The sequence below is a fragment of the Coenobita brevimanus genome, chromosome 90 (assembly GCF_032717465.1).
Source record: "Coenobita brevimanus isolate Jiangsu-jjx chromosome 90, ASM3271746v2, whole genome shotgun sequence".
In the NCBI taxonomy this organism is placed as follows: domain Eukaryota; kingdom Metazoa; phylum Arthropoda; class Malacostraca; order Decapoda; family Coenobitidae; genus Coenobita; species Coenobita brevimanus.
This window is the reverse complement of record NC_137043.1, coordinates 29,849,898-29,876,835: the sequence shown is the minus strand read 5'-3', so window position 1 is coordinate 29,876,835 and position 26,938 is coordinate 29,849,898. Positions and strand designations below refer to the sequence as shown.

The 26,938-nt window shown below is 41.2% G+C and overlaps 2 protein-coding genes across 2 annotated transcripts in view; both read right to left on the bottom strand.

Annotated features, from left to right (window-relative positions):
- Positions 1-2,968: 2,968 nt before the first annotated feature.
- Positions 2,969-3,496, bottom strand: LOC145411655 (uncharacterized). The gene has a single exon (XM_080281661.1). The coding sequence runs from the start codon at positions 3,494-3,496 to the stop codon at positions 2,969-2,971; it is 528 nt and encodes a 175-aa protein (XP_080137787.1).
- Positions 3,497-19,533: 16,037 nt separating this feature from the next.
- LOC145411654 (kinesin-like protein KIF11) overlaps positions 19,534-26,938 on the bottom strand; it is a 98,351-nt gene continuing 90,946 nt past the window's right edge. The window contains exons 18-21 of the mRNA XM_080281660.1: positions 26,674-26,819; positions 25,234-25,374; positions 21,779-21,883; positions 19,534-19,689 (exon numbers count right to left, since the gene is read on the bottom strand). Coding sequence (XP_080137786.1) covers positions 19,534-19,689; positions 21,779-21,883; positions 25,234-25,374; positions 26,674-26,819 — 548 coding nt within the window. The remainder of the gene's footprint in view (positions 19,690-21,778; positions 21,884-25,233; positions 25,375-26,673; positions 26,820-26,938) is intronic.

Genomic DNA, 26,938 nt, shown 5'->3' with positions numbered 1-26,938 from the left:
CCCTTGGCAAAACTAACCTACCGAACCTTGCAATTTAACCTAACCTAGAGTATCTTAACCAAGATTCGAATGAGTTTTAGTACGTCCGCCATTGCAGACGTCGGTGAGACTTAAGGAACATGATAATAACAACGGGAAAAAAGTAGACAGAAAACAATTGTCTACCACCCGCAAGACAGACTACAGAAAACAAACTGCAGTAACAGGATTTGAACTGGTAAGGTCCTTCTGCTGCTTAAATTACACGAAGTGGTTTGGATTACGGCAGCCGTAATTATATACACATACATTCACGGACTATACGATTACGGCACCTACAGAGCTTTTATACATACAATGAATGCTAGTGGTTTGGTTACTAAAGCTACAATTCAGCTTAAACCGCTGGAATTTTGGCGGTTGTTTGGTGGTTCAATTAGGCTATAAATGGGTTAGGTTAGGTTGTCAGGTTAGGTTACGGCAGCGGTAATCGTAGTCCGTGAGTGTATACTTGTAAGGCAGCCGTAATCCCAACCACGGCCTAAATCAAAATGTGCATTTAAAAAAAATAACTATTTTCAAAAAATTTTACTGTAGTAATTACCTTATCCCCCAAAACAAATCCCGAAAAGCTAGGAAACAGATGACCGCTCAACTGCGTCCGCAAACAGCGGGCGTCGTGGTCTTACACTACTCTGCATACAAAAAGCAAGTGCAAAGACAAAGTGAGCCAGAGCAAAAATGGAGCATCTAACTCAACTGAGCAAACTTGACGGTGGAAGGGATGTGAAAGCATAAATAGGGAAGAAAAGTAACTATGGCTGAAGGGACGAACGAGAAGCGACTGTTACCATACCAATAACATCACCCCAAACTCCTAAATACTCACACTCCGGAGGCCAAAGCACATTCACAGGGACCACGGTGTGAAGATGAGCAGTCTGGAAGGCTGTGCGCGGCGTCTGCATCGTACTTAACACAAAAACACCAAATTAAAACAAGACGATCTGGCTCCCGCATCCGCATGCGTCGCCTCCAGAAGAATGGCGTTCGAAACAATTGAAGCTTGGGTTGCACAAACAATTTGCGCATGAGCGTCTTTTTACGAGGACACTATAAGGCATGGGGAGGTTCACTCGAAGGGTTTTTTCAAAAGTCTTGTGGATGTAGTTTACAATATATGAATGTGATTTTCTTTTCGTCCTGAGCGATTAACAAAGACGGAAATCTGACTGACGTTAGGAAGAATATGAACATCAGACTTCGAGTACTGTACCCTCGTCATTATATATACAGGTACACCCACAATCATCCCTGTCAGGCATATGTTTCTACAGGCTGCCGATAGGTGGCGCAACGATCTAGCACGAGCGTAGTGGGAAGTGGAGTCAGTCAACGAAACTTGAGAGGGAGAGGGAGGCGACAAGGAAGGGGTACGAACCCGTGGCGATCGGAATACAATGCATCTCGTGTGCTTTGCTGTTATCAATAATACATTGTTATATCCAGACTATTATACAAAACTTATTATAATTCATCTTAGTTTACGTAAATAGATCTTCCACAGCTGAAAATCCATACAAATTAATGGTGTCTCGAACAAGATTCCGACTTATTCGAGGCATCTCTGCTGCCATTACTGTAGGTTGACCTGGGTCTTTTGCAAAACGCGGCCCGATGGTAGGAGACTTCAAATTAGTAGTTTTCTCGGCATGTGTGTCTAAGGCCATTTCAGGCCAAGTGTCAGGCATGCGAACTCGTGTCTACATTATTCTTTCTCACTCGTTTTGTGTGTGTGTGTGTGTGTGTGTGACGCTTTTTGCACTTCCTGTCTGCGGTTGAGCCTGAAAGACGCTCGTGTAATAACTCTTAAACTTACCAGAAGATTTTTGTTTTTTCATGATATTTGAATATTGCCCATAAAAATTGCAAAGCTAAAGTGAACATATCTTTATCTTAAGCCAACATGACATAATATTTTTTAGTACCCGAAGCGAGAGAGCACAAACTAGAATATGTCACAGTCTTGGAATTTACGTCTGCGCCTTACCCATTAGGCCTGTGGTTATCAAATGGCTGATATGATTAGATACCACTATGGGATCGATATGTCACTTGTGAAGTTTGCAGTATGTGCTATAGTCAAAGGTTTTAAGGCTACAATGTTACCAAGTTGAGAGGTTATTGTATGATATATTAAAGTGTCATGAAATACTGTTTGTTTTTATAAGACAATAGTAACAAAGATAAAAGTAATTCACAGAAATGAACAGTGAAAATTATTATAACTGTATAACATTTACATACGGTACAGTATAATATATTAGTAGGTAACATTGTTGGATTATACAAGCTGTGCATATTACATATTATATTCTATTAACCAGAACGAAAATATTGCCAAATAATATCATCCCAATCATGGTTGTCACTTTTCCATTTATCAACTCCGTAGCCCAAATCACTCAGAGACTTTGGATGATTTAATAGGACGACCATCCTCCTTGTGCATCAATCACTTCATTAAGTCTGTTTGGCATTGACCTCACAAGATTGGTGCATATATTTGGACGTCGACGTATGCCTTCCCATACGTCCTGAGCGTGACGCACAATGGCAACTTTCGTGCGCTCTTGCCCAATATCCCACTCCTGAACCATCATTGCCCACAGGTTTTCGATGGGGTTCATATCACATCCTTTGGCTGGCCAGTCGATGAAGTTACATTCGGGATGAACTCAATCCACTCTCTTACCATTCTGCTCATGTGGACGGGGCTGCGGTCATGCACAATATGGATGGTGTGAGGGGCTGGGATTGCCATCACATGCACTGTGGGCAGGAGAACATCCTCAAGAATTCTTATATATTGTTCACTTGTTAATTTACCATTAATTTCCAACAGTTTTCCGGGTCCGTAAGCCCACATCCAACCCCACAGCGACGTAGATACAGGTCCACTTTTTGCTTTGGTAAAAATGTGTTTGTCTTAGTATCTCGTTTTCGTGACCCTCCAGCACACCCCAGGCCCTGCCTTTACAGAAGGAAAACACTTTTCATCTGTAAATATTACATTCTTCCAAAATAACTCGTCTTCTGTTGAGTACTGTAGGGCAAACCCCATTCGATCATCTTTGTTGTAAGGGGCCAACACTTCTTTTACGGCAGGCACATGACACTTGATATTAGCTGCGTGGAGCCGTCGACGCACAGTGGGGACACTGCAGGCCAGGTGCAAATCACGTGGATAGTTCACGACAGTTGTTAACGGTCGCTCCTGTGCTCTCTCCACAATTGCCTCGTCCTGCTCGGGAGTTGTTGCTTTTGGCCGTCCACTACGAGGCTTTGTGCTGACTGACCCCTGTTCTTGCCAGCGCTTGATCAACTTATGCACTGTAGACCGATGCAGGCCGAGTTCTTGAGCAGTGGCACCTGGAGTCATGCCGCCCTCCCATAGTCCAATTATTCGCCCACGATCGGAGATGATTCGGGAAGAATTCGCACGACCCTCTGCCATCTTGCCTGATAATGAAAATATATATGTAAACATGCATTTTTAAGGTTTTCATGGTGCACATCGTTCATCAAACGGATATATATATATATATATATATATATATATATATATATCTATATATATATATATATATAAAAATTATATATAATTATATATATAATTATATATATAATTATATTATATATAATTATATATATATATATATAATTATATATAATTATATATATATATGTCTGTTTGATGAACGATTTGCACCATGAAAACCTTAAAAATGCATGTTTACATATATATTTCTTTGTATTTTTAATATCAGGCAAGATGGCAGAGGGTCGTGCGAATTCTTCCCGAATCATCTCCGATCGTGGGCGAATAATTGGACTATGGGAGGGTGGCATGACTCCAGGTGCCATTGCTCAAGAACTCGGCCTGCATCGGTTTACAGTGCATATATTGATCAAGCGCTGGCTAGAACAGGGGTCAGTTAGCAGAAAGCTAAAAGCAACAACTCCCGAGCAGGACGAAGCAAGTGTGGAGAGAGCACAGGAGCGACCGGTAACACCTGTCGTGAACTATCCACGTGATTTGCACCTGGCCTTCAGTGTCCCCACTGTGCGTCGACGGCTCCACGCAGCTAATATCAAGTGTCATGGGCCTGCCGTAAAAGAAGTGTTGGTCCCTTACAACAAAGATGATCGAATGGGGTTTGCCCTACAGTACTCAACATATTTACAGATGAAAAGTGTTTTCCTTCTGTAAAGGCAGGGCCTGGGGTGTGCTGGAGGGTCACGAAAACGAGATACTTAGACAAACACATTTTTAGCAAAGCAAAAAGTGGACCTGTATCTACGTCGCTGTGGGGTTGGATGTGGGCTTACGGACCCGGAAAACTGTTGGAAATTAATGGTAAATTAACAAGTGAACAATATATAAGAATTCTTGAGGATGTTCTCCTGCCCACAGTGCATGTGATGGCAATCCCAGCCCCTCACACCATCCATATTGTGCATGACCGCAGCCCCGTCCACATGAGCAGAATGGTAAGAGAGTGGATTGATGTTCATCCCGAATGTAACTTCATCGACTGGCCAGCCAAAGGATGTGATATGAACCCCATCGAAAACCTGTGGGCAATGATGGTTCAGGAGTGGGATATTGGGCAAGAGCGCACGAAAGCTGCCATTGTGCGTCACGCTCAGGACGTATGGGAAGGCATACGTCGACGTCCAAATATATGCACCAATCTTGTGAGGTCAATGCCAAACAGACTTAATGATGTGATTGATGCACAAGGAGGATGGTCGTCCTATTAAATCATCCAAAGTCTCTGAGTGATTTGGGCTACGGAGTTGATAAATGGAAAAGTGACAACCATGATTGGGATGATATTATTTGGCAATATTTTCGTTCTGGTTAATAGAATATAATATGTAATATGCACAGCTTGTATAATCCAACAATGTTACCTACTAATATATTATACTGTACCGTATGTAAATGTTATACAGTTATAATAATTTTCACTGTTCATTTCTGTGAATTACTTTTATCTTTGTTACTATTGTCTTATAAAAACAAACAGTATTTCATGACACTTTAATATATCATACAATAACCTCTCAACTTGGTAACATTGTAGCCTTAAAACCTTTGACTATAGCACATACTGCAAACTTCACAATTGACATATCGATCCCATAGTGGTATCTAATCATATCAGCCATTTGATAACCACAGGCCTAATGGGTAAGGCGCAGACGTAAATTCCAAGACTGTGACATATTCTAGTTTGTGCTCTCTCGCTTCGGGTACTAAAAAATATTATGTCATGTTGGCTTAAGATAAAGATATGTTCACTTTAGCTTTGCAATTTTTATGGGCAATATTCAAATATCATGAAAAAACAAAAATCTTCTGGTAAGTTTAAGAGTTATTACACGAGCGTCTTTCAGGCTCAACCGCAGACAGGAAGTGCAAAAAGCGTCACACACACACACACACACACACACACACACACAAAACGAGTGAGAAAGAATAAGATAGACACGAGTTCGCATGCCTGACACTTGGCCTGAAATGGCCTTAGACACACATGCCGAGAAAACTACTAATTTGAAGTCTCCTACCATCGGGCCGCGTTTTGCAAAAGACCCAGGTCAACCTACAGTAATGGCAGCAGAGATGCCTCGAATAAGTCGGAATCTTGTTCGAGACACCATTAATTTGTATGGATTTTCAGCTGTGGAAGATCTATTTACGTAAACTAAGATGAATTATAATAAGTTTTGTATAATAGTCTGGATATAACAATGTATTATTGATAACAGCAAAGCACACGAGATGCATTGTATTCCGATCGCCACGGGTTCGTACCCCTTCCTTGTCGCCTCCCGCTCCCTCTCAAGTTTCGTTGACTGACTCCACTTCCCACTACGCTCGTGCTAGATCGTTGCGCCACCTATCGGCAGCCTGTAGAAACATATGCCTGACAGGGACTGTCGACGAACTTTTGATTGTGGGTGTACATATATACAGTATATAGATAGACAGATAGATATAAAACACTTTTCCGAAACTCTCATTCAGGTGCAGCATATAATTCACGGTTTAAATTATGGGAAACAGGTGAATTTCGGCGGCTTAACAAAGGACAACCATCTCGAACGATCTACATGCACAAGACTTAGTAATTCATGTTTTCATCATTCTATGACCTTTTTTTCATTTTGAACATAGGGTGGTAAGTATCTTCATACAACGATAAGAAAATGGAAAATTATGAGAACGTTGGTTAAATAGGCCGTAAATCTATGCACTCATTCAAGCCCTCATATTTTTCTGATACAACTCTCTCTCTCACCATCTTTTTGGCTTCCAAACCTCCCACTAACTGAATATAATTTGATCCCCCGATAGGTGAAAGTTGAGGAAGCAGCAAGGCTGAGGAATGACATAAATGGTTATGTATGTATGGAGATGCAAGTGAAAAATTGTTATTCCAGCCTTCTTTTCCACTCTGACAAAATATAAATCACTGTTAGTACCCCACCGGCATTATGAAGCACATTTTCTTGTGTGGAGAGTAAGGCCAATGGGTTTAGCCGAGAATTTCAGAGGTTCTAACGATGCACGATTAAATGTTCGAGGATGGCCTCCGTCACCGGGCGGTCTGAATTTTTGGATTCCTCACATTCCATGTATTAATGGGAAATGGTGGGATGATTGTCCTGCGGACAATCACTAGTCTCCACCTACTGTTTCTTACAATGACCTTGACCCCATTGGGGAGATTAGGATTTTTTTTTTTTTTCTATCAGTAATGGACCATGCCAGTTATAACCTGGGCCCTTCAGATTCCTTGCGCGGTCTCCGGTTCTCCTGGAATCGTCGCGAGACTCGGAGGCCGGAATAATAACACCAGAGAAAACAATATCCTCCACTTATGTAGTACGTAGAGACTAAAATTTATTATTATTATTATTATTATTATACGAATAGGAAGCGACAATATCGATCATGATGGTGATAATTAGCAATCATAATCAATAAAACACAAATGTGATTTCCATACCACACACTAACCTCAGACATTTCCCCTTCAGGTATCCAAGGTTCCGGCAAGAGATCGGGCGAGGAACTGAAGGGGCGCGGCGAGGGGGGCCTGGATCCCTTCTGCGGCGCCCCTGACGGTCTCTTCCCGCACTACTGGGACTGCGGGCTCTTCTTCTCCTGTGCTAATGGGCGAGGCTGCGTGATGAGGTGCCCACGGAACACGGTCTTCCACTTCCAGCTTAAAATATGCGTGTGGCCGTATCAAAGCAACTGCGTCCCACGTTAGTTTACCTGGTGTGGATGGATGCATGGATGGATGAACAGATAGACAGATATAGATAAACAGACATAAAAAGATAAACAGAAACGGAGAGATAGCCAGACAGACAGATAAATATTAGTGTTATATTTTACGTGGACAAATAAGGATACAAAAGGTGTCCTACTAAAATACTATAGAAAGAGTACATGCGTCCCACTTTTTCTTTCCCTTGTCTCGAAGCAGTGATATCAAACTTTGGAAATGCCTACGCACTGAAGAATTAAAGCTAAATATTTCTAAAGCCATCTGTCAAAATTCGCGCTATTTGCCCCTTTCAGCCCTTGGACGTCTTTAATATTCTCTTGCTACCTCCACACGATTTCATTCAACTTTGGGAAAAAAAAAAAATGATGTAGGGGTTAATGAAAGCTATACCTAACCCTGCCATTTCGAAAAATTTCTGGAAGCCGATCCAAGTCATCTGGAACTAGGATATTTCACATAAGTCATCATTGTGAAAGGGATGGTCATACACTTAAACTAGATCATTACAAGCTCTTTGGGTCGATGGGCCTTGTGAAATCATCTGCTCTGGCGCTATGAACAGTAGCTAGCAGGCTACATTCTGCTCATTCATACTCTACCCCGACTCTGAAACGGAGTTGTAGCAAGGTTTCACACTGAGCTAAGAGCTGTCGTTGGTAGCTGCAAGTTTTTCTGCACTGCACAAGCAACACTACCGTCTCTAAATATTCCCCCCGTACTCTGTATACAAAGTTTCGAACTACTGTACCACCTTGATACCGAGTAACAGGTCGTCGTACTGTGAGCACTGGTCGGGCTAAGACTTCCCTCCAGCCTCCGGTAGGGAGGAGCAGACTAGGCTCCAGAGTAGTATTAGAATTTTTCCACGAAATCTCGTGCATTTGGGCAAGATTTCATGTGAAGTGACTTATTAAGCATGGAAGCCAACATTCTTATTCATGCTCATGAACTTTCACAGATTCAGTACCTGTGGCGAAAACAATCAAGAATATGGGAGACATGTTTCGCATTATCATGCCATAATCATAATCCAACTAAACCTGAGCTATTGAGCCTTGGCCGTAATAAAAAAAAATCTGTAAAATCTTGTAAAACCCTTAATGTAACGCCAGTGACAAAATGAATTCTGGTAGTACCAGTTTTATTAAGCTTTCCGCTATTATGCCCCAGAAAGAAGTCAGTTTACACACACACACACACACACATATATATATATATATATATATATATATATATATATATATATATATATATATATATATATATATATATATATATATATAAAGTACTTCATCGATCCCTCTTACAATACACGTTCCTGTTGTTATGCACAAATCGGACGATAATTCGACACAACCATCCTATCCGTTTTTTTTTTAATGGGTACCTGTGGGTCTCGTACTGTTTTGCAAACAGACTTCACTTAAATTTGTGGGGGGGAGGGGAGGTGTTTCGGCTACTTTTGTGCTTCTCCAACGTTGGGAACCACGCCCCTGACAGAGCACTTGCCTCGCGAAGGTCCTTTTCTCTTACCTGAAAGCACGTATGAAGAAAATAATTACCCATGGTAAATTCCTTGATAAGATTTAAGACACTAATATTGAACATCTAAAACTTTCCCCGAGTTATCAGTTTAGTTTTTCTAACTTGATCTAGGTTAAAATTAACATTTCTCATAATACATATCGACTTTGACTGTGATGCTTTCTTAATACTTCTTAGATAAGAATACTGACCACTGCGTTTAACTTTGGAGGTACGTAACTTGGTCATAAGAATAAGTTGTTAGTGTAATTATTTAAAACAGTATCAATCCATGCAAATTCTGCCTTATCATCATAGGATATTTTTATACTTGTGTGTGTTGTCACGTGCAGGAAAAGGCCCCACTCCTGTCGACTGGCCACCTTTGGACATGTGCGATGAAGGTGGCAGCGGAGAAGTCCCACATGAACCCGCGCCACCAAAGCCTCCCAAGCCACCCACCCCACCCAAACCACCCACTCCACCCATTAAACCAGTCACACGTCCACCACCTCCCCACACCAGGCCACCACTACCATGGCGCCCACCCACCAAGCCACCACTACCACCGCGCCCACCCACCAAGCCACCCATTAAACCAGTCACACGTCCACCACCTCCCCACACCAGGCCACCATTACCATGGCGCCCACCCAAGCCACCACTACCACCGCGCCCACCCACCAAGCCACCACCACCACCGCGCCCACCCACTAGGCCACCCACTAAGCTACCACCACCTGCACCCACTAAAAGGCCCATTAGACCTCCGTTCCCCATCACCCTCCCTCCACCCACAACCCCCGCACCCATCCTACCTATAACGCCCTACCCTTGTCAGTGTCCCATTGATGTTCAGATTCCCCACCCCCACCCGCCACAGCCACCACAACCACAACCTGAACCCTCTCGGCCTCCACAACCACAGCCATCACGACCGACACAACCACAACTACCACAGCCACAACCACAACCTGAGCCCTCATGGCCTCCACAACCACCACAGCCAACACAACCACAACAGCCACACCCACCCCAACCACATCCACAACAACCGCATCCACCACAACAACCACACCCACCACAACCACACCCACCACAACCACACCCACCACAACCACAACAACCTCACCCACCACAACCACAACAACCTCACCCACCACAACCACAACAACCACACCCACCACAACCACAACCACACCCACCACAACCACAACAACCTCACCCACCACAACCACAACAACCTCACCCACCACAACCACAACAACCTCACCCACCACAACCACAACAACCACACCCACCACAACCACAACAACCACACCCACCACAACCACAACCACACCCACCACAACCACATCCACAACAACCACACCCACCACAACCACATCCACAACAACCGCACCCACCACAACAACCACACCCACCACAACCACAGCAACCACACCCACCACAACCACACCCACCACAACCACACCCACCACAACCACAACAACCTCACCCACCACAACCACAACAACCACACCCACCACAACCACAACAACCACACCCACCACAACCACACCCACCACAACCACACCCACCACAACCACAACAACCACACCCACCACAACCACAACAACCACACCCACCACAACCACACCCTCCACAACCACAACAACCACAACCACAACAACCACACCCACCCCAACCACAACCACACCCACAACCATCACAACCACACCCACCACAACCACACCCACCACAACCATCACAACCACACCCACCACAACCACATCCACCACAACCACAACCATCACAACCACATCCACCACAACCACACCCACCACAACCATCACAACCACAACCACACCCACAACCATCACAGCCATACCCACAACCACCACACCCACAACCACAGCCTCAACCCGAGAGACCGCCTGGTATCGACACACTGGGTGGGGAAGAGGGAAGGCCTGGAGTATGTCAAGGCTGTGAGTGCTGTCCATGCCGGCCTGGGGAAGGCAGTGACGAGAGGGACAGTGACGGCAGCAGGGAAAATCAACAGGGCCAGCATGGAAGCCGAGAGACAGTGAACAAGAGTGACGAAAACAAGAGTGGTGGTGATGATGATGATGACGATGATGATGACAGATTCAGGTTCAGACCAGCTGTGCTACCATACAGGCTCAGGACATACCATGACAATGGCCAGAGTCCCTATGAGGTTGAAAACACCATACCACACAGGTGATACAAATTTCCATGAAGTATGTAAAAATCTGGGGAGAAATATTTATACTTGCAACAGTTTAACATGTAATTCACTTTTTAAATACCACTGACCCCTTTCTTCCATATCTCTTTTCTATTACTCAGTGTGTCTGTATAAAGTATAGTATAAGGTTACACAATGCAGCAATTTGTCAGTCAACATAGCTCAGTTTGCATGTTTTTAACAACAGATAATAATTTCTTTCTAAATTTCTTCTATTGCTCTATCCTTTAGTGCCATATCAAGAGCTTACGAACCCAGGACAAGGCTACTTCTTCCAGACATTTAAGGCAAAAGTGACATGTCACCTATCTCAGCATTGTACAGTATACATCATACATACATACATCATCTAATCCTGTGTTGCCCCATGAGAACTATATGAGCCCAGGGCTAGGCAAGTTGGTCCTGACATTTAAGATGAGAATGACCAGCCTCACACATCCCTGGGTGACATTACGTGAGCAATAAACCCCAACCACCCCTTGGATATAAACCTACACGGGCCCAATCCAGTTGGAGCACCTTAATTACCCACTAAACCACATAGTTTGGTTATATGGTTATCATCCAGCGTAGTAGGTGGTTTCCTGGTGTACAGGAAACCATTTGGCTTGTCGCTCAGAGTAGAGTCACCCACAGACAGAAGAAAGACAAAAGAAAGAAGGAAAGAAAGACAGAAGAGAAAGGATGGAAAGAAGAAAAGAAGAGAGCACACGGTAGTCATCCGAGAGCAGCACTACACCGAGTGAGTGGATGGTGAGCTTCCCCACCCACCACTAGCAGTTTAGCACATCATTTTGTCGTCATTAAGTAATTAGAATGTGGGTAAATTATGAGGTGCTAATCTTTCAGACTAGAACAAAACATTCACTTCAAGCATTCACTCAACAGTGCAGATTTTAGAGACACATCTAACAAGACTTAGTGACAGTTACTGTACATTATTGGGGTATACATGTGGCTAAAAAATTTTCTATTCTCAATTATGTGGTGATCTGTTTAGTCATTCTTACAAAACAGTTGCTCAGTGCAGTCATCAGTATAACATTAACTATTAAGCAAAGCCAGAGTGCATATGCATGTTCCACAAATATGAAAATTTTACAGATCACACTTGTACTAGTAGTCAACAAGGGCTGCTTACATTTGACAACTGCAGTTCGTAATGGAAAGATAATATGAGTACATCTCCATACTTTATAGCAATAATCTTGTTTCTTCAGTAAAATACATACTTTACAGATGCAGTCTTGTTTACTCAGTTAAGAACTGAATCAAAAGATACCATCACCTTGTCAGTGGACAGAGTGCAGTAAGTCCTTATTATATGCCAAGTGTATTCTAAAATATCACTTTTTGTACAACTGGTACTGTAATGTGGAGGAAACTGGTTAAACAGCATTACAGGCACCACTGAAACTTTTATTGGCAATCGTTTTGTAATTCACCAGAGACTTAAGTACAAAAAAGATCATCAAAGAAGACAACACATAACAAAGACTTACTGTACCATATTCTGTAATAATAATCCATTCGGAGACTGACCCCCTCTTTCCTTATTTCCAGAGTTCCTCCTGTGGTGATTGTCCTGGGAGATGGACAGAGGGCATCAGATCTGGCATGGCTCAGAAGACTCTTGACTCAGCCATGAGGCAGCCTTCAGATGGCTGTACCATCATGGTGTACCCTTTATCTGGCTGGGCTTAGCTTTATCCATCCCATCCTAACTGCCTGCACTCAAAACATACCAATCTATCTTAAAGATACCTGACCAATTCCAGTCCACTTAATATAAAATGCCCAAGCCATCACAGCTAAGCCTATACTAGCTTAGCTTATCATCTTTACCTTGTCAAGGTCAACTCTGTTTCAACTGCTCAACCACAGCACAATATGGAGACCTAGTTCACTTCAACATACACTGAAATGAATATGCAGTACTAGCTCTATATCTTGCTGTGATTTTTGTTTTTGCATATACCAGTCAAGTTAGCTCTCATTATCTAGAAGGCTTAACCACTGTCAGATACCATTGGTTTCCTTAATACAGTACATCAGCATTTTTCTATGACAGTTCTTGATCAAATCAAATATTAATACACTTCCTACATGAGAAAACCATCCAAACAAAACATACCAACTGATATGATTCAAGAATCAATAGTTGTTGCTTCTTATAAAAAGGTTGTGTTGTTCTTGGACATGTTCCTGTTTTAACTTCTCTGTGGCATTATTTTGTTATTTGACACTTTTTTTTTTTAATTCCTGTTGAATAAAACATAACAATATTATCTGAGTATTATTCTAAGATGTCACTCTAACCCAAAATTACTTTAACAATGTAATGGAAAGCATCCAAATTACAGGAAGAAAACAAAGAAGCAGAACCTATCAAAACAGCACACAGTGAAATGAACCATATGAATATTCTCACATCATTCAAGCCTTCAAAATTCTCAGCTTCACCCCTCTGGTTAAGCTATTCACACTAAGTACACTGTACTGCATTTTACGCTGCTCTTCCAACGCCTGCGAGGATTGGAATCTACCAGACGTCTAATGTCAGTTACATTACGTGAAGTCTTTTGTCTCTTCTTTTTCACTCACTTTAACTGGCTTCGGTGTTTTGTGCCAACAGATCATGGCTGTAATCTGTCCCTTGGTCAAGTCATCCTTTCCATCAATTAGGGAGACAAATAGGAATAATGCAGTCTCAGTACAAAAAATGTTGCAAAATCAAAGCATCATCATCATCTGGACCTCCTTTCCCACCCTAGGGCAGGGTGAGGAGTAGCAACGTCCAGACAGCCGAAGTTTGCCCAATTCAATGGGCCATGCTTTCATTGACTCATCATTCAAGCCCCTAAAATCCTGGCTCTATCTGATACACCAAAAACATTCACCACATTCTGTAGCTTCACATAAATATTTCCAATAGAGTTAATCTGGATACTGTCATGTTAAAAGGGGGTGCCAAATCCTTGGTTATGCACTTCTTCTCACAACATTCATCTAGACAGCTCAATCTCGTAAGTCCCCCTAGCCTCACCGACTTCCATACCTCTCTTCCTCACACACTCATCCACCATATCTCTCCACTTTCTCCTTGGCCTACCCCACCTCCTTCCTCCTTCAAATTCATTTAGATATACCTTTCTCACCACTCTATTGTCATCCATTCTCTCCACATGACCATACCATATCAGTACACGCTCTTCGATTTTGGTGTCCACAGACTTCCTCACTCCACAACTCTCATGAATCACATTATTTTGTATCATATCCACTCTCTGTACTCCACATACATTCCTCAGCAGTCCAATCTCCACTGATCTCACTCTTGACTTTTCATCTGCATGCCACATCATAGTCTCACATCCAAATGTTAGTCAACACTAACACTCCTTCATGTAAGCCTTGCACACCTGCAACACTCAAGCCCCTGTTTCTTATCAAGGTCTTCATTGCACCAGCTCCTTTCCTCCCCTGTTTCACTCTACTTTCCACTTCTTTTGCACATTTTTCGTTCTTTTCTATCACTGCACCCAGGTATTTCAACTCTCTCAGCAATTCCAGGCTCTCTCCAGTCACTGTAACATCACACTGGGAGTCACCTTCTCTCTCAATAACCATCACTTTACTCTTTTCTACATTTACTCTCAAGGCATGACACTCACAGACATCAGCAAAACTCTGCACTAGTCTACCAAGTTCTCGTGCAGCATTTGCAAGTAGTATTGCATCATCAGCATACAACAAATTTGAGATAATCCATCCAGCACCATTCATTACCAACGCTATCCCCCTCTCCATTAGTCATGTTTTTACTTCTCCCATCATTCCATCAATATATACATATATATATATATATATATATAAATATATATATATATATATATATATATATATATATATATATATATATATATATATATATATATATATATATATATATATTTATATATATATATATATATATATATATATATATATATATATATATATATATATATATATATATATATTGTATTTATATATATATATATATATATATACATATATATATATATATATATATACAGTATATAGAAAAACCATGGGGACATTACACAACCTTGTCGCACGTCCACACTGATTGTAAACCATTCACTTAGATGCCCATTTACCCTAACACATGCCGCACTAACATCATAAAAACTCTTGACGGCTCCTAGCAGCTTACCATCTACACTGTACATATGAAAAACCTTGCACAATCCTTCTCTGTCTACGTTATTGTATGCTTTTTCCAGATCCATGAATGCCATAAACACCTTATAGTCCTTCTCACAAGCCTTCTCCACTCTCTCTCTTATTGCCAGTATTTGATCCACACTTCCTCCGCCACTCCTAAAGCCACACTGGTCATCACTCACTAGGACTTCTGATATCTCTCACACTTTCTCTATAATAATTCTTCCATATACCTTCCCTACCACACTCAGCAAACTTACGTCACAATAATTCTTGCACTCCCTTCGCTCACCTTTATTATTGTACCAGGGTACAATCACAGCCTTTTTCCACTCTACTGGCAGTTTCACTCATCCAAGCCTTCTTACAGATCTCCAACATGCACTTCATTCTGCTCTCTCCACTACATTTAATCATCTCTGCATACACCTCATCAACCCCAGCTGTTTTCCCATTTTTTTGCCGCTTCACAGCGTTCTTCACCTGTGCGAGTGTCATGTTTCCTGGTACTGCATTCCTTCTCTGCACACCCCCAAAACCAATCATGTTTAGAGTGGCTCTGCTTATTCCCATTCATCAGGCTTTCAAATATTCTTTCCATCTGGTCCTTACTTCAAATGTTAAAGCAAACTTTTTTCAAAACAATTCAGTCACAAGTCACTTATGGCAACTAATAAGTATGAAGTGATAAGCCAAACGGTTTCCTGTACACCAGGAAGCCATTAACTACGTTGGGTGAAAACCATATAACCAAATTATGGCATCTGATGGTTTGATGGATAGTAAAGGCGCTCCAACTGGATTGAGCTGGTGCAGGTTCGTATCCAAGGGGTGACTGGGGTTTATTGCTCAAGTAATGCCTCTCGGGGATGAGTGAGGCTGATCACTCTCTTCATCGCCAGGACCAACTTGCCTAGCCCCAGGCTCCTATGTTCCTCATGAGGCAACACTGTTTAGATGATGAATGAATGAATGAATGAATGAAAAAGGATTTAACCCCTCTGGTGCCAGGAACGACGATCCTTGATTTTTTAGGATGACTTAAGATTGCGGGGAACGATGATCGTTAACGAGCTATGAAAAACTGGTAGCCATATGCTCCACCCCAATTGTGACCTAGATCCCATCCAACCTATCAGAACTAAGTGCTGGATAGGCGGGAGGGAGGATCCTGGCCCGTACCCATGCAGTAGGGGGGTGAACCCCCCCACCTCCCTCTCACTGCGTCCCTCTACTCCACTTTCTTGTTGCTACCCTGCCTCATTCGCTTCTCACTGCCACCACCACCCTTCCACAACCTCCCCATGCATTCTCCATCACTCTACTGTGGATCCCCCCCTCCCAGTCATCTGGGGAGGGTTATTTCCCCCTACCCTCCCTCCTCGTCCCTTTCCTCTCTATGGGCTTTTCTTTTGTGCTTTGTGGTGTCCATCTCCCACCACCACATCCCCGTAACAACCCTCCAGGCCTCACCCCATCCCACCCACACTCCGCCACCCCCTATAGTACGGCGTATGTTTACTCCTGAGCCCCCTCCACCCTGCCTAGAGTATTATAAGTCATTTTTACGCTCTATGACGCATGTTTTGATTCATTACCTGAATGTCATTTGTGTATTTGTATACATAAATGCTTATTTTGCATGCTTTATCTTTAAAAAAAAAAAAAACAAAAAAAAACAAAAAAAACTAAGCTTATAGATTTGACAGCTCTGAGGGGAGGGGAGGGGAGGGGGGGAAGGGGTGAGAGGAGGGGAAAGGAGAAGGGGTGAGGGGGTTTGGTGTGGGTGAGGAAGTTCAAGGGAAAGGAGGAATGAGGGACGAATGGAGCGGAACCATAAAGAAATTGAGAGTCGCAACGTATTTTCTTCACGGTCAGTGTTGCAAAGGGTATGGTAACTTTTTTCAACTTTGACAGGCCATAGCTCAGCAACTATTTGGTCTAGAATGTTCTAGTTGGTATAATAAGGTGTGTAAATTCAAGCTCTAAAACTTGGCCATAAAATTTTTTACTTCAATAAGAGTTGAAAAAAGTACCATGAATTGCATTCTGGGAGGAATCTGTCAAAACACTGTGTACCAGAGGGGTTAAAAAGGAGCAGTAAACTTAATACTTAGCTATATTTATTATACAGTATACAGTACTACTAAAGAAGCAAATATTACTATAGTTCCAAATACTGTATGCTAAAGTGTAGTACTGTACTGTAATAATGGTGATGTAAAACCTGCCTGGTCAGAAGATAGACCATGGTGTATTCAACAGTATCAAACCTTAAAAGCTACATATTATGCTACACAAATGCACTTGCAAGTAGCCGCATCATTCACAGCTTGACACCACACTGTACAACACACATTAAAAAAATATATAACCTGTGCCATACTTCAAGTAAATAAAATATATTATGTCTTAAATTTCAGATTTATCTACTTATATCTCAATGGATGTTGCAAATGATCAATACAACTAAGCTGTAAACCCTCTTCTTAACAAATCTCCAATAATCAAATTTCTGATGCAGCCTAACAATCTGCCCATATACAAGACCTTGATGCAACTGACTGACTGACTGCTGGCATCACTTTAGTTCTGCCTGGCATTTGGTAAACGCTTCCAGTGCTGCTCTGCCACTTACAAAGTTAATTCTATTATCTTCTTGTAATTTTATCATTGATTTATATTGAAACCAACTTTGTGTATATATGTATGTAAAGTGATCCACTGGTTATCGTGCCCTTAGTTATAGTGGTCTTCATTATCAACGCAAGATGAAAATCTGCACTCCTGTTGTTATCAACACTTGAGCTGGTTCCTGCCAACAATGATGATGCAGCATCTGTGGCTTCCGATGGCTTTGAGGGAGTCAAAGATAAAGCCCTACTCGAGCAGTTAATTCCACGTGGTGGAGACCACTATCTCTCCACTCTCTAGCCTAAGAATCCGACCTCAAGTACATCTCAGGTCTCTCTATGGTATGTGTTTCTTCCTTATTGTGCCCTTTTCATCACTATGCCTATGTGTATTCCTGATACTTGTCATAACAGTACATATGTATTTAGTGGACAAAATTGATGTAAAAGCAAAATTTGGGGTTTACAAGTGGGGTGCCCGGTACTAGTTAGGATAAATGGCATAAGTTCTGTGCTTTCATTATCATGCACCAAGCTTGGCACCAATTACGCATGATAACCATGGGATCACTGTACAATACAGTATGTATACAAAACTGGGCTGTATAGAACCATCATGTATCTAATGGACTAAACCTGTGTTCACAAAATTAAGATTTCTATCAAACATCCGATTTAATGACCCACTTCCCCCATATTTGTTACACAGAGGGTTTACTCATATTGTACTTAATTCTAAATTGTATTGCAGAACTACAAAAGCATATTTTTTGTTCATACTGGATATACAGTGAAATATACTTAAGATTTACCACGATCATGTGTACTCAAAAGCAAATTTTATGTGCTGCATAGAGCAAAATTGATCATTCCACATGAATACTGTACTGCTACAGCCTTTAGGTGAGATGCATGGAACAGCAACATAAAATCTTAAGATATGGAAATCAGTGCTAATAACTATTATTCTTCACTCTCTCTTGCCTAGCCCCAAGTTCCTACACTCCTCATGGGGCGACATAGGATTAGATGACGGATGGATGGGTGGAACTATTATTCTTGATTTGTCATTATGAAGGCTTACAACTAGAAATACAGTATGCTACTACTGCTGATTTAAACCTAGCTTCATGAAAAGCATGGTCTTTAATACATGCTGGTTAATAATGAACAAAAGATTTTCTAAGGAAACTTGCACAGTACCTCAAGAAGTACAGTAATGTGCAAGGCTATTCTCTACAAAATGTATGGTACTGTCTGCATATAAACTGTCTCAGTAGTTAGCTATCAGATTTATTTAGCCATTAACATACTTACCGGTACTATCGTACTCTAAGATATATAGCTGATAAATACAACCTACTGAGACCGCTTATAAAATGCCTCAGTACATAATTCAGATAGTCAGTCTAAATTTTTAACACTTCATGGTATATTTCATACAAAGAAGTTATTATATAAATAGTCATGTTACTTTGAACACAGCCTTATACTCAAGAACTGAGCATAACAGTCAATCTTGTATGAACACACATGATTAGTTCTGCGAGCCCAATATTCTCCTGCTTCGAGTCTGGGGTTCTGAACTTGCAGCAAGTTTCTCAGAGCTGCTACTCTTGAATACAGTTGGCTGCTTCAATTCTCGCTTCTTATGGCTGCCGTGACGCGATCCTCGTGAATTCTCTCTGTTCTCCTACAAGGGACCAATGACAATGTTACAGCACCATTCAAAATTATACAAGAAAATTTATATTTGTTACTACATGTAATCATTTTCCTGCATACAGTACAGTACAGTATATGTAAAGACTTATCACAGCAGTACCGGTACTTTTTAAAGCAAGGAAGATCGAAGTAACAAATTGTTGTAATATAAACTGCTTAGCTTTACACAGAGAGTAAACAAGGAGGGGCATCTTTCTTTCCTTCCTTCAAAAACAGAAGAAAAAACTGAAAGCTGGCAATACAATCCCTTCCAAAGAAGCTTGAATAAACGAAAGTCAAAAATTTTTATTGCTCCTCATGGGGCAACACAGGATTAGATAATGAATGAATGACAATTTTGTTACTGTGACATGATGGTAAATGTAGAAACACACTCATTATTGAGTACCTCAATGCTGAGCTTTATCATTCAAAAATAAACATAGTGGAAATGGGACTATTAAGGACTACGCGGGTTGAACAAACTAGATACGACAAGAAACACAGAGATTTATTAAACATATGGAGTATGGAGGTCAACTGATGTGCAGGCAGGAGTAAGTGTACTGAAATAGTATGAACACAGATAACAGACAGAATAGGGCAATAGGGCATTTGTGACTGAGTTATAAAGTAGGATGAGGCATGAAATACCAATAGGAAAGCTAGATACAGTACAGGATGATGTGCAAAAGGAAAGATATATATTGAAATTTATGAAACAGAAGACCTGAGAAAAGTTCAAAATGGGTGGATGAAAAGATGCGTATGACAAGGACTGCACTCTTCTTTTACCTTCATAGCCATGGTGGTAGGTGGGGACACACATCAACCACTCGCTTAATGCGGTGCTACCTACTTCTTCCTTTTTATGTCTACTTTGTACTGTATATATGTATATGTGCGTGTGTGTGTGCGCGTGAGTATGCATGCATGCGTGTCCTTCTGTTTCTCCCATACTTCCCATCACTATTTATTACTCTTCTTTCCACTTCAAGTGGCTCTACACTTAATGGTAAGCCAAATGGTCTTCTGAAACCCAGGAAACCACTTACAATGCTAGGTGATAGCCATATACTCATTTAACTGGGTGTTATGGAGCCTACTAATGTGCCCCTGTTAACAGGCTGGAGAGAGACAAATGTGGCATCCACCCAGGAACCCAACCTCCAAGCTGATCCACACAAATCACTGTGGGAGGGCTCTGTCAGCCACATGGGAACACTGATTCACTGCACTGAACAGCCCTGCTGAATCATTGCTTCCCTGTCGTTGGTGGGTCTAGCCAATCAGACAGACTGGTGTAGCACAAAACAACTTTGAGAGTCAACGGAGAGAGTGAATGACACTAAGGTCCAAGTCATTAAGTGCTACATTGGTGGTTTTTCTACCTTTATCATCATCACCCCTAACCCCCATACAGGGAATGGATGTCACAGAAAAGCCTCCGGGCTACATTACCCACACACACCATTCTCACTTTCTCAAACACTCCTCTTCCTCTATCATTCCTTTCATCAATAAATTATTTCCCTCACTTCTATACCACATAAGGTCTGTCTCTAACAACAATGCCACCATTCTCACTTTCAACAACTTTTTTTTCAGCACCCTATGTGCATTCTTTGTACATGTCCATACCAAAAACATTTTTTTTTTTTTTTTTTTTTTTTTTTTTTTTTTTTTTTTTTATAAATCCAGGTATGAACCCACCAACAGCTTGAAATCTGCAAGTTATTTTTTTCACGAAAACTAAATAAAAGACAGCCAAATTCAAGATCCATTCACTTTTCCTGAACAGAATCCGGAGGGAAATACACTCAAATGGAGACAGATCCAGAGCTGACCTGTTGCATACATGAAGGACTAAGTATCAGTTAACCCTTGAATTAGAGAGACGTACAGAAAAGAGGTGAAAGCATGTTGCCAGACAGGTCATACATGCCCACGATAATGGAGCAGAGGAATAAAGATGCAACACTGCAGCAAAAATAAAGGGGTCGAAGTGAGTCAGTATGAGGAGAGGGACTTGTTATAATGCACACAAACTCAGTCACATTTTTAAAAATGGTACTGACCTTTGACTCTGTGAGCGATGTTGAAGAGGAGGAGCGAGAGAGGGGAATGCCAGAGTCTTCACGCTGCAGGGGTGGGTCAGGCACCAAGAATTTCTCGGAATCATTCTGCAAGAGCAAGAACAATACCTTTTCTTCATGGCCCTGTCACTTTCTCCACAACCATAAGATACATAAATATTTTACAGTTCTTTTCACATGTTTTTTTCAATACATGAAGGAGTGTTAGTGCCTACTTTAATGTATGGATGTAAGACTATGATGTGGCATGAAAATGAAAAGTCAAGAGTGAGAGCAGTGGAGATGGGACTGCTGAGGAATGTATGTGGAGTACAGAGAGTGGATAGGATACAAAATAATGTGATTCGTGAAAGATGTGGAGTGAGGAAGTCTGTGGACACAAGAATCGAAGAGAGCGTAATGAGATGGTATGATCACGTAGAGAGACTGAATAACAATTGTGGTGAAAAAGGTATATCTAAGCGAATTTGAAGGAGGGAAGAGGCAAGGTAGGCCAAGGAGAAGGCGGCGGGGCACGGTGGATAAGTGTGTGAGGAAGGGAGGTTTGGAAGTTGGTGAGGCAAGGGGACTGACAAGAGATCGAGTTGGCTGGATGAATAGTGTAAGTAGTAGCCCATGATCAGGGATTTGGCACCCCTTTTTAACGTGACAGCGTCTGGATTGACTCTATCGGACAAGTTTATGTGAAGCTAAAGTATATTGTGAACGTTTCTGGCATATCAGATAAAGTTAGGATTCCAGGGGCTTGAATGGTGAGTGAATGGATGCGTGGCCCATTGAAATGAGCAAATTTGGGCTGTCTGGACGTTGCTACTTCTCACCCTGTCCTAGGGTGAAAAAGGAGGTCTGGATGATGATGATGATGATGATGATGATGATGATGATGACGATGATGATGATGATGATGATGATTTTTTTCAATATCTGCCTTACTGCATATATCTAATCTATAAATCCTCTACTACTCTAAAACCACACCGTTCATCACTTTCAAATATTTTTATACAGTCCTTATTTTCTCCATTATTTATTTTTCCATATAACTTGACAACACTCAGCACTGTTATTCTTACAACACTCAGCAAACTGAAATCTTAAATTAATCATTCAATGCCATGCTTCCTTTTCAAGAAATCCCCCATACTGAAGCTGGCCATGGTACACCTGAAGCTTTCCATGGACTAGCAAACAAACCAACTGCCAAATCTAGCTAATTATTTCCCAACAGCAGCTGGAAAAAGTCAAGAAAAAAGGAATCTCACTAAAGATGTGCTAAAGATCTATACAACAACATTAGTCATAGTTTGGACTCTGATTCTATTTACCTCTGGCTAAATGTTTCCTGCATGAGTGATGACTGAGTGACTAGATACCAGGATAGTAACCACATTTCACTCTCACAGTAGTAACTCCTAAGACTGATGGTAGCCAGCCATCTACTACCTGAACAGACTTATCCAATGACAGTAATATGCACTCAGTTTTACACAACCTTCTTACAGTGCACTGATACAACTCTACTCACCCAGGTTTTGTGCCAAATTTTGCATAAATATTCACTTCGACTCTCTCTACTACATTTCATAACTTTGTTGATACCTCATCAACACTAGATGCCTTCCGGTCTGCCCACCTTCACATTATTCTACTCTTCAACCAGGCACATCCTCAAGCAACACATGCCTTTTCTGAGCACAGGCAATAACAATCAAGCTTACCATCACTCAGCTCTTTTTGTCATTCGCACTCGTCAGTTTTCAAAAGTCAAGCAACACTAAGTTCCTGTTATAAGTTTTTGAAATTCTTTTCATCTGATCCTTATTTTTCCTCCATTAGATAGTATTTTCCCATATTCACTTCACATTTCCACATTTTTTTTTTTTCACACTGAATCCTATATTTTTTTTTACCTCTTGTAAAATAGCTTTTCACTCTCATCTTAAATGTCAGGACCAACTTGCCTAGCCCCAGGCTCCCACGCTCCTCGTGGGGCAATGTAGGATTGGCTGATGGATGGATGGATGGATGGATAAAATAGCTTTCTATACCATGGATTATTCCAAAATGATAATTTTCCCTCAAGCTTTCTATATCCAAATGATCCCAATGGGGGACTTCTGGAAATCATCTGCCACCAGATGTCTCGCACTATTAACAGCTTCTCTGCCCCAGGCATGTGTTAAATTACTGATTTTTCTATGTTGATGTGAGAACCTGTGTGGTAAAATACCATCATACACTGAAAAACCTTCATAACAATATTATAACAGAGGAGAATACAATAATACATTGCTCTCATTGTTTTACTTCCCTGAAAACAAAGCCCAGTTTTGAAAACGAGTAACTTACATATTTCTTTTTGTCATTTTTAATGAAGTTGTTACAAAGCTGAGTTAAATCTTACCTCCTGAAATGTTCGGTTTATAGTGTAATTTTAGCCAAGCACTTGTTTAGTTTGTGTCAGTCTCTCTTTTGGTGGAAATTTAATGATGATGTATTAAATTATTCTACATCAGCCATCCAAGCTCAGAGACAGTCCCCATTGCAAGACTTGATCATGACTTATCCCCCATGGAAAATGCTCTACCACCATTTTCACATAACTTGTATCAAATCTGACAACAGGGACTGTCTCTGAGCTCGGATGGCTGATGAAGAATAATTAAATACATCGTTATTAAATTTCCACCAAAAGAGACACTGACACAAACAAAACAAGAGCTTGGCTAAAACTACAGTATATATCGAACACTTCAGGGGGCAAGAATTAACTCAGCTTTGTAGCAGCTTCATTAAAAACGACGAAAAGAAATACTGTCTATAAGTGCCAGGTTTCCAAAATTTGGGCTTCGTTTTCGGGGAAATAAAGCAATAAGAGCAACGTATACTCCCATTATATTTTTGTTACAAAGCTTTTTCAATACTTCAATAGTGTTTGATGGTATTTTGCCACAAAGGTTCTCACATCAACAGAGAAAAATCACGGTAATTTAATACGTACAGGGGGCAGACAAGCCGTTAACGATGATGGCCTCTAGTAGTAAGCAGCTTCACAATTTCCCAATTCAATTATTTTCATTCCTCAACTACCTTTCATTCATATTCATTCACCCACAGACTTATTTCTCAGATTTTCCATTATTGTGTACTCTTACACTCTAAGTACTGTACTCCTCTCATCTGTTTTCTTCCAGTTTCTTTTAACTTCACTTTGCATATTCAGTTTAACAAATCATGTTAATGAGCAAGACTAAGAATACACTGTACTGTACTTGAGAGGGTCAAAACTGGAACTGCACAGTGCGAGTTAAAAATCAGTGATTATATACACTTCACTTGGCAGAAATGCAGTACAATAATTTTCATTTTTAAATCAATCACCTCTAATAATGGCAAGTAAAATATTGTAGTTTTTCATAACTCTACAAAAAACCAACCTTGTTAGATGAGACTGAGCCTGCACGTGATCTGGGCTCTTCAGCTACAGGTAGATCATCATCTAGTTGAGAGACTTCACAGGATGAAGAGGATGAAGAGAAAATGGTGGGACTGTCTGTGGTGGGAGATGGGTCTTCATCCTGGCAAAAACAGGAAGGTGGTAATAATCAATACAGTGCTGCAGAGGGACATGGTGGCGACCATCATCCATTCACTTGATGTAGTGCTGCCTACTTCTTCCTTCACTTTTTTCGTGCTTTTTCTGTGTCTGCCCTCCTCTCTTCCTATTTCTTCAATCTTTCCGGTCACTTTTTATTACTCTTCCTTCCATTTCAGGTGGCTTTACAATGAATGACAAGCCTAATGGTTTCCTGTAAGCCTGGAAACAATTTACAGTGCTGGGTGGTAACCACATAACCAACCCATATGTTTTCCTTACGTGTCAACAAGTGGGTTGGCAGAGGGTTAGTGCCCCTCCCTGTAAAACAACTAATTCAAAGACAAATGGCTACCATTTACAGGATTATGGCATCTGGCTATAGATAAATGGACAGACAGATAAACATCAGCACTCCTAAATGTATATGACTTAAGATTAAGAAACAAAGAAAGAGAAACCACAGAGGAGAACTATCACACACTCTGCTCTGTGAAATAAGCCACACATCATCTAAGCCTTTGAAATCGATTTCATTCTCAACAACCACCACCACATCTATCTATATTCATCCATCCATCATCCAATCCTGTGTTGCCCCATGAGGAGAGTTGGAGCTCGGGACTAAGCAAGATGGTCCTGACATTTAAGATGAGAGTGACCAGTCTCATTCATTCCTGAGGGGCATTATGCAAGCAATAAACCCTAACCACCTCTTGGATATAAACCTACACCAGCTCAATCCGACTGGAGTGCCTTAATTACCCACTAAACCACCAGGCACCATAATTTGGTTTTATGGTTACCACCCAGCATAGTAAATGGTTTCCTGGTGTACAAGAAATCATTTGGCTTGCCACTCAGTGTAGTCACCCATAGACAGAAGGAATTGAAAAGAATGAAAATAAGAATGACAAGAGGAAGGAAAGGAAGGAAGGAAGTGAGGAAAGGGCAGTCACCTGAGAGCAGCACCACATCGAGCGAGTGGATGGTAAATGCCCCCACCTACCATCTATAGTACATTACTGTAAAAAAAAAAAAGGGCACAATACAGTATAGAAAAATGGACACAATATTACTAGCTGTTTGTAAATACAAACCCATTGGAGAAAATTATCAGATCATCTACAATAATAATAATACAGTACTAATGATAAAGTACAATAGAAAAAATGACAAACTGTCAAATTAACATGAAGTACTTTCAAGCCTGACTGTAAACATTATGACAATGAATTATCGTGAATGACACCACATGTACGGACAAGTTAAAAAAACTAACCTCTGTGTTGTCTCCAAAGGATGGTAGTGGGATCTTTGAGAGCGTGATGGCAGACTTAGCACGTAACCTTCGGAGGATGCGGTCATGTGGGGAGGTGCCCGACAGATGGTGAGAGAAAGGATATTCTCGCCTCACTGGAGTCTGACCTGAAGACAGAGTGTAAGAACCATAACACTAAATTCCAGAACTTTTAAAATGTTCTACCTGGTCCATAACTGAACCTTCAAATGTCAAGAGGTAACATATTAGTTACCCTCCACAGGCT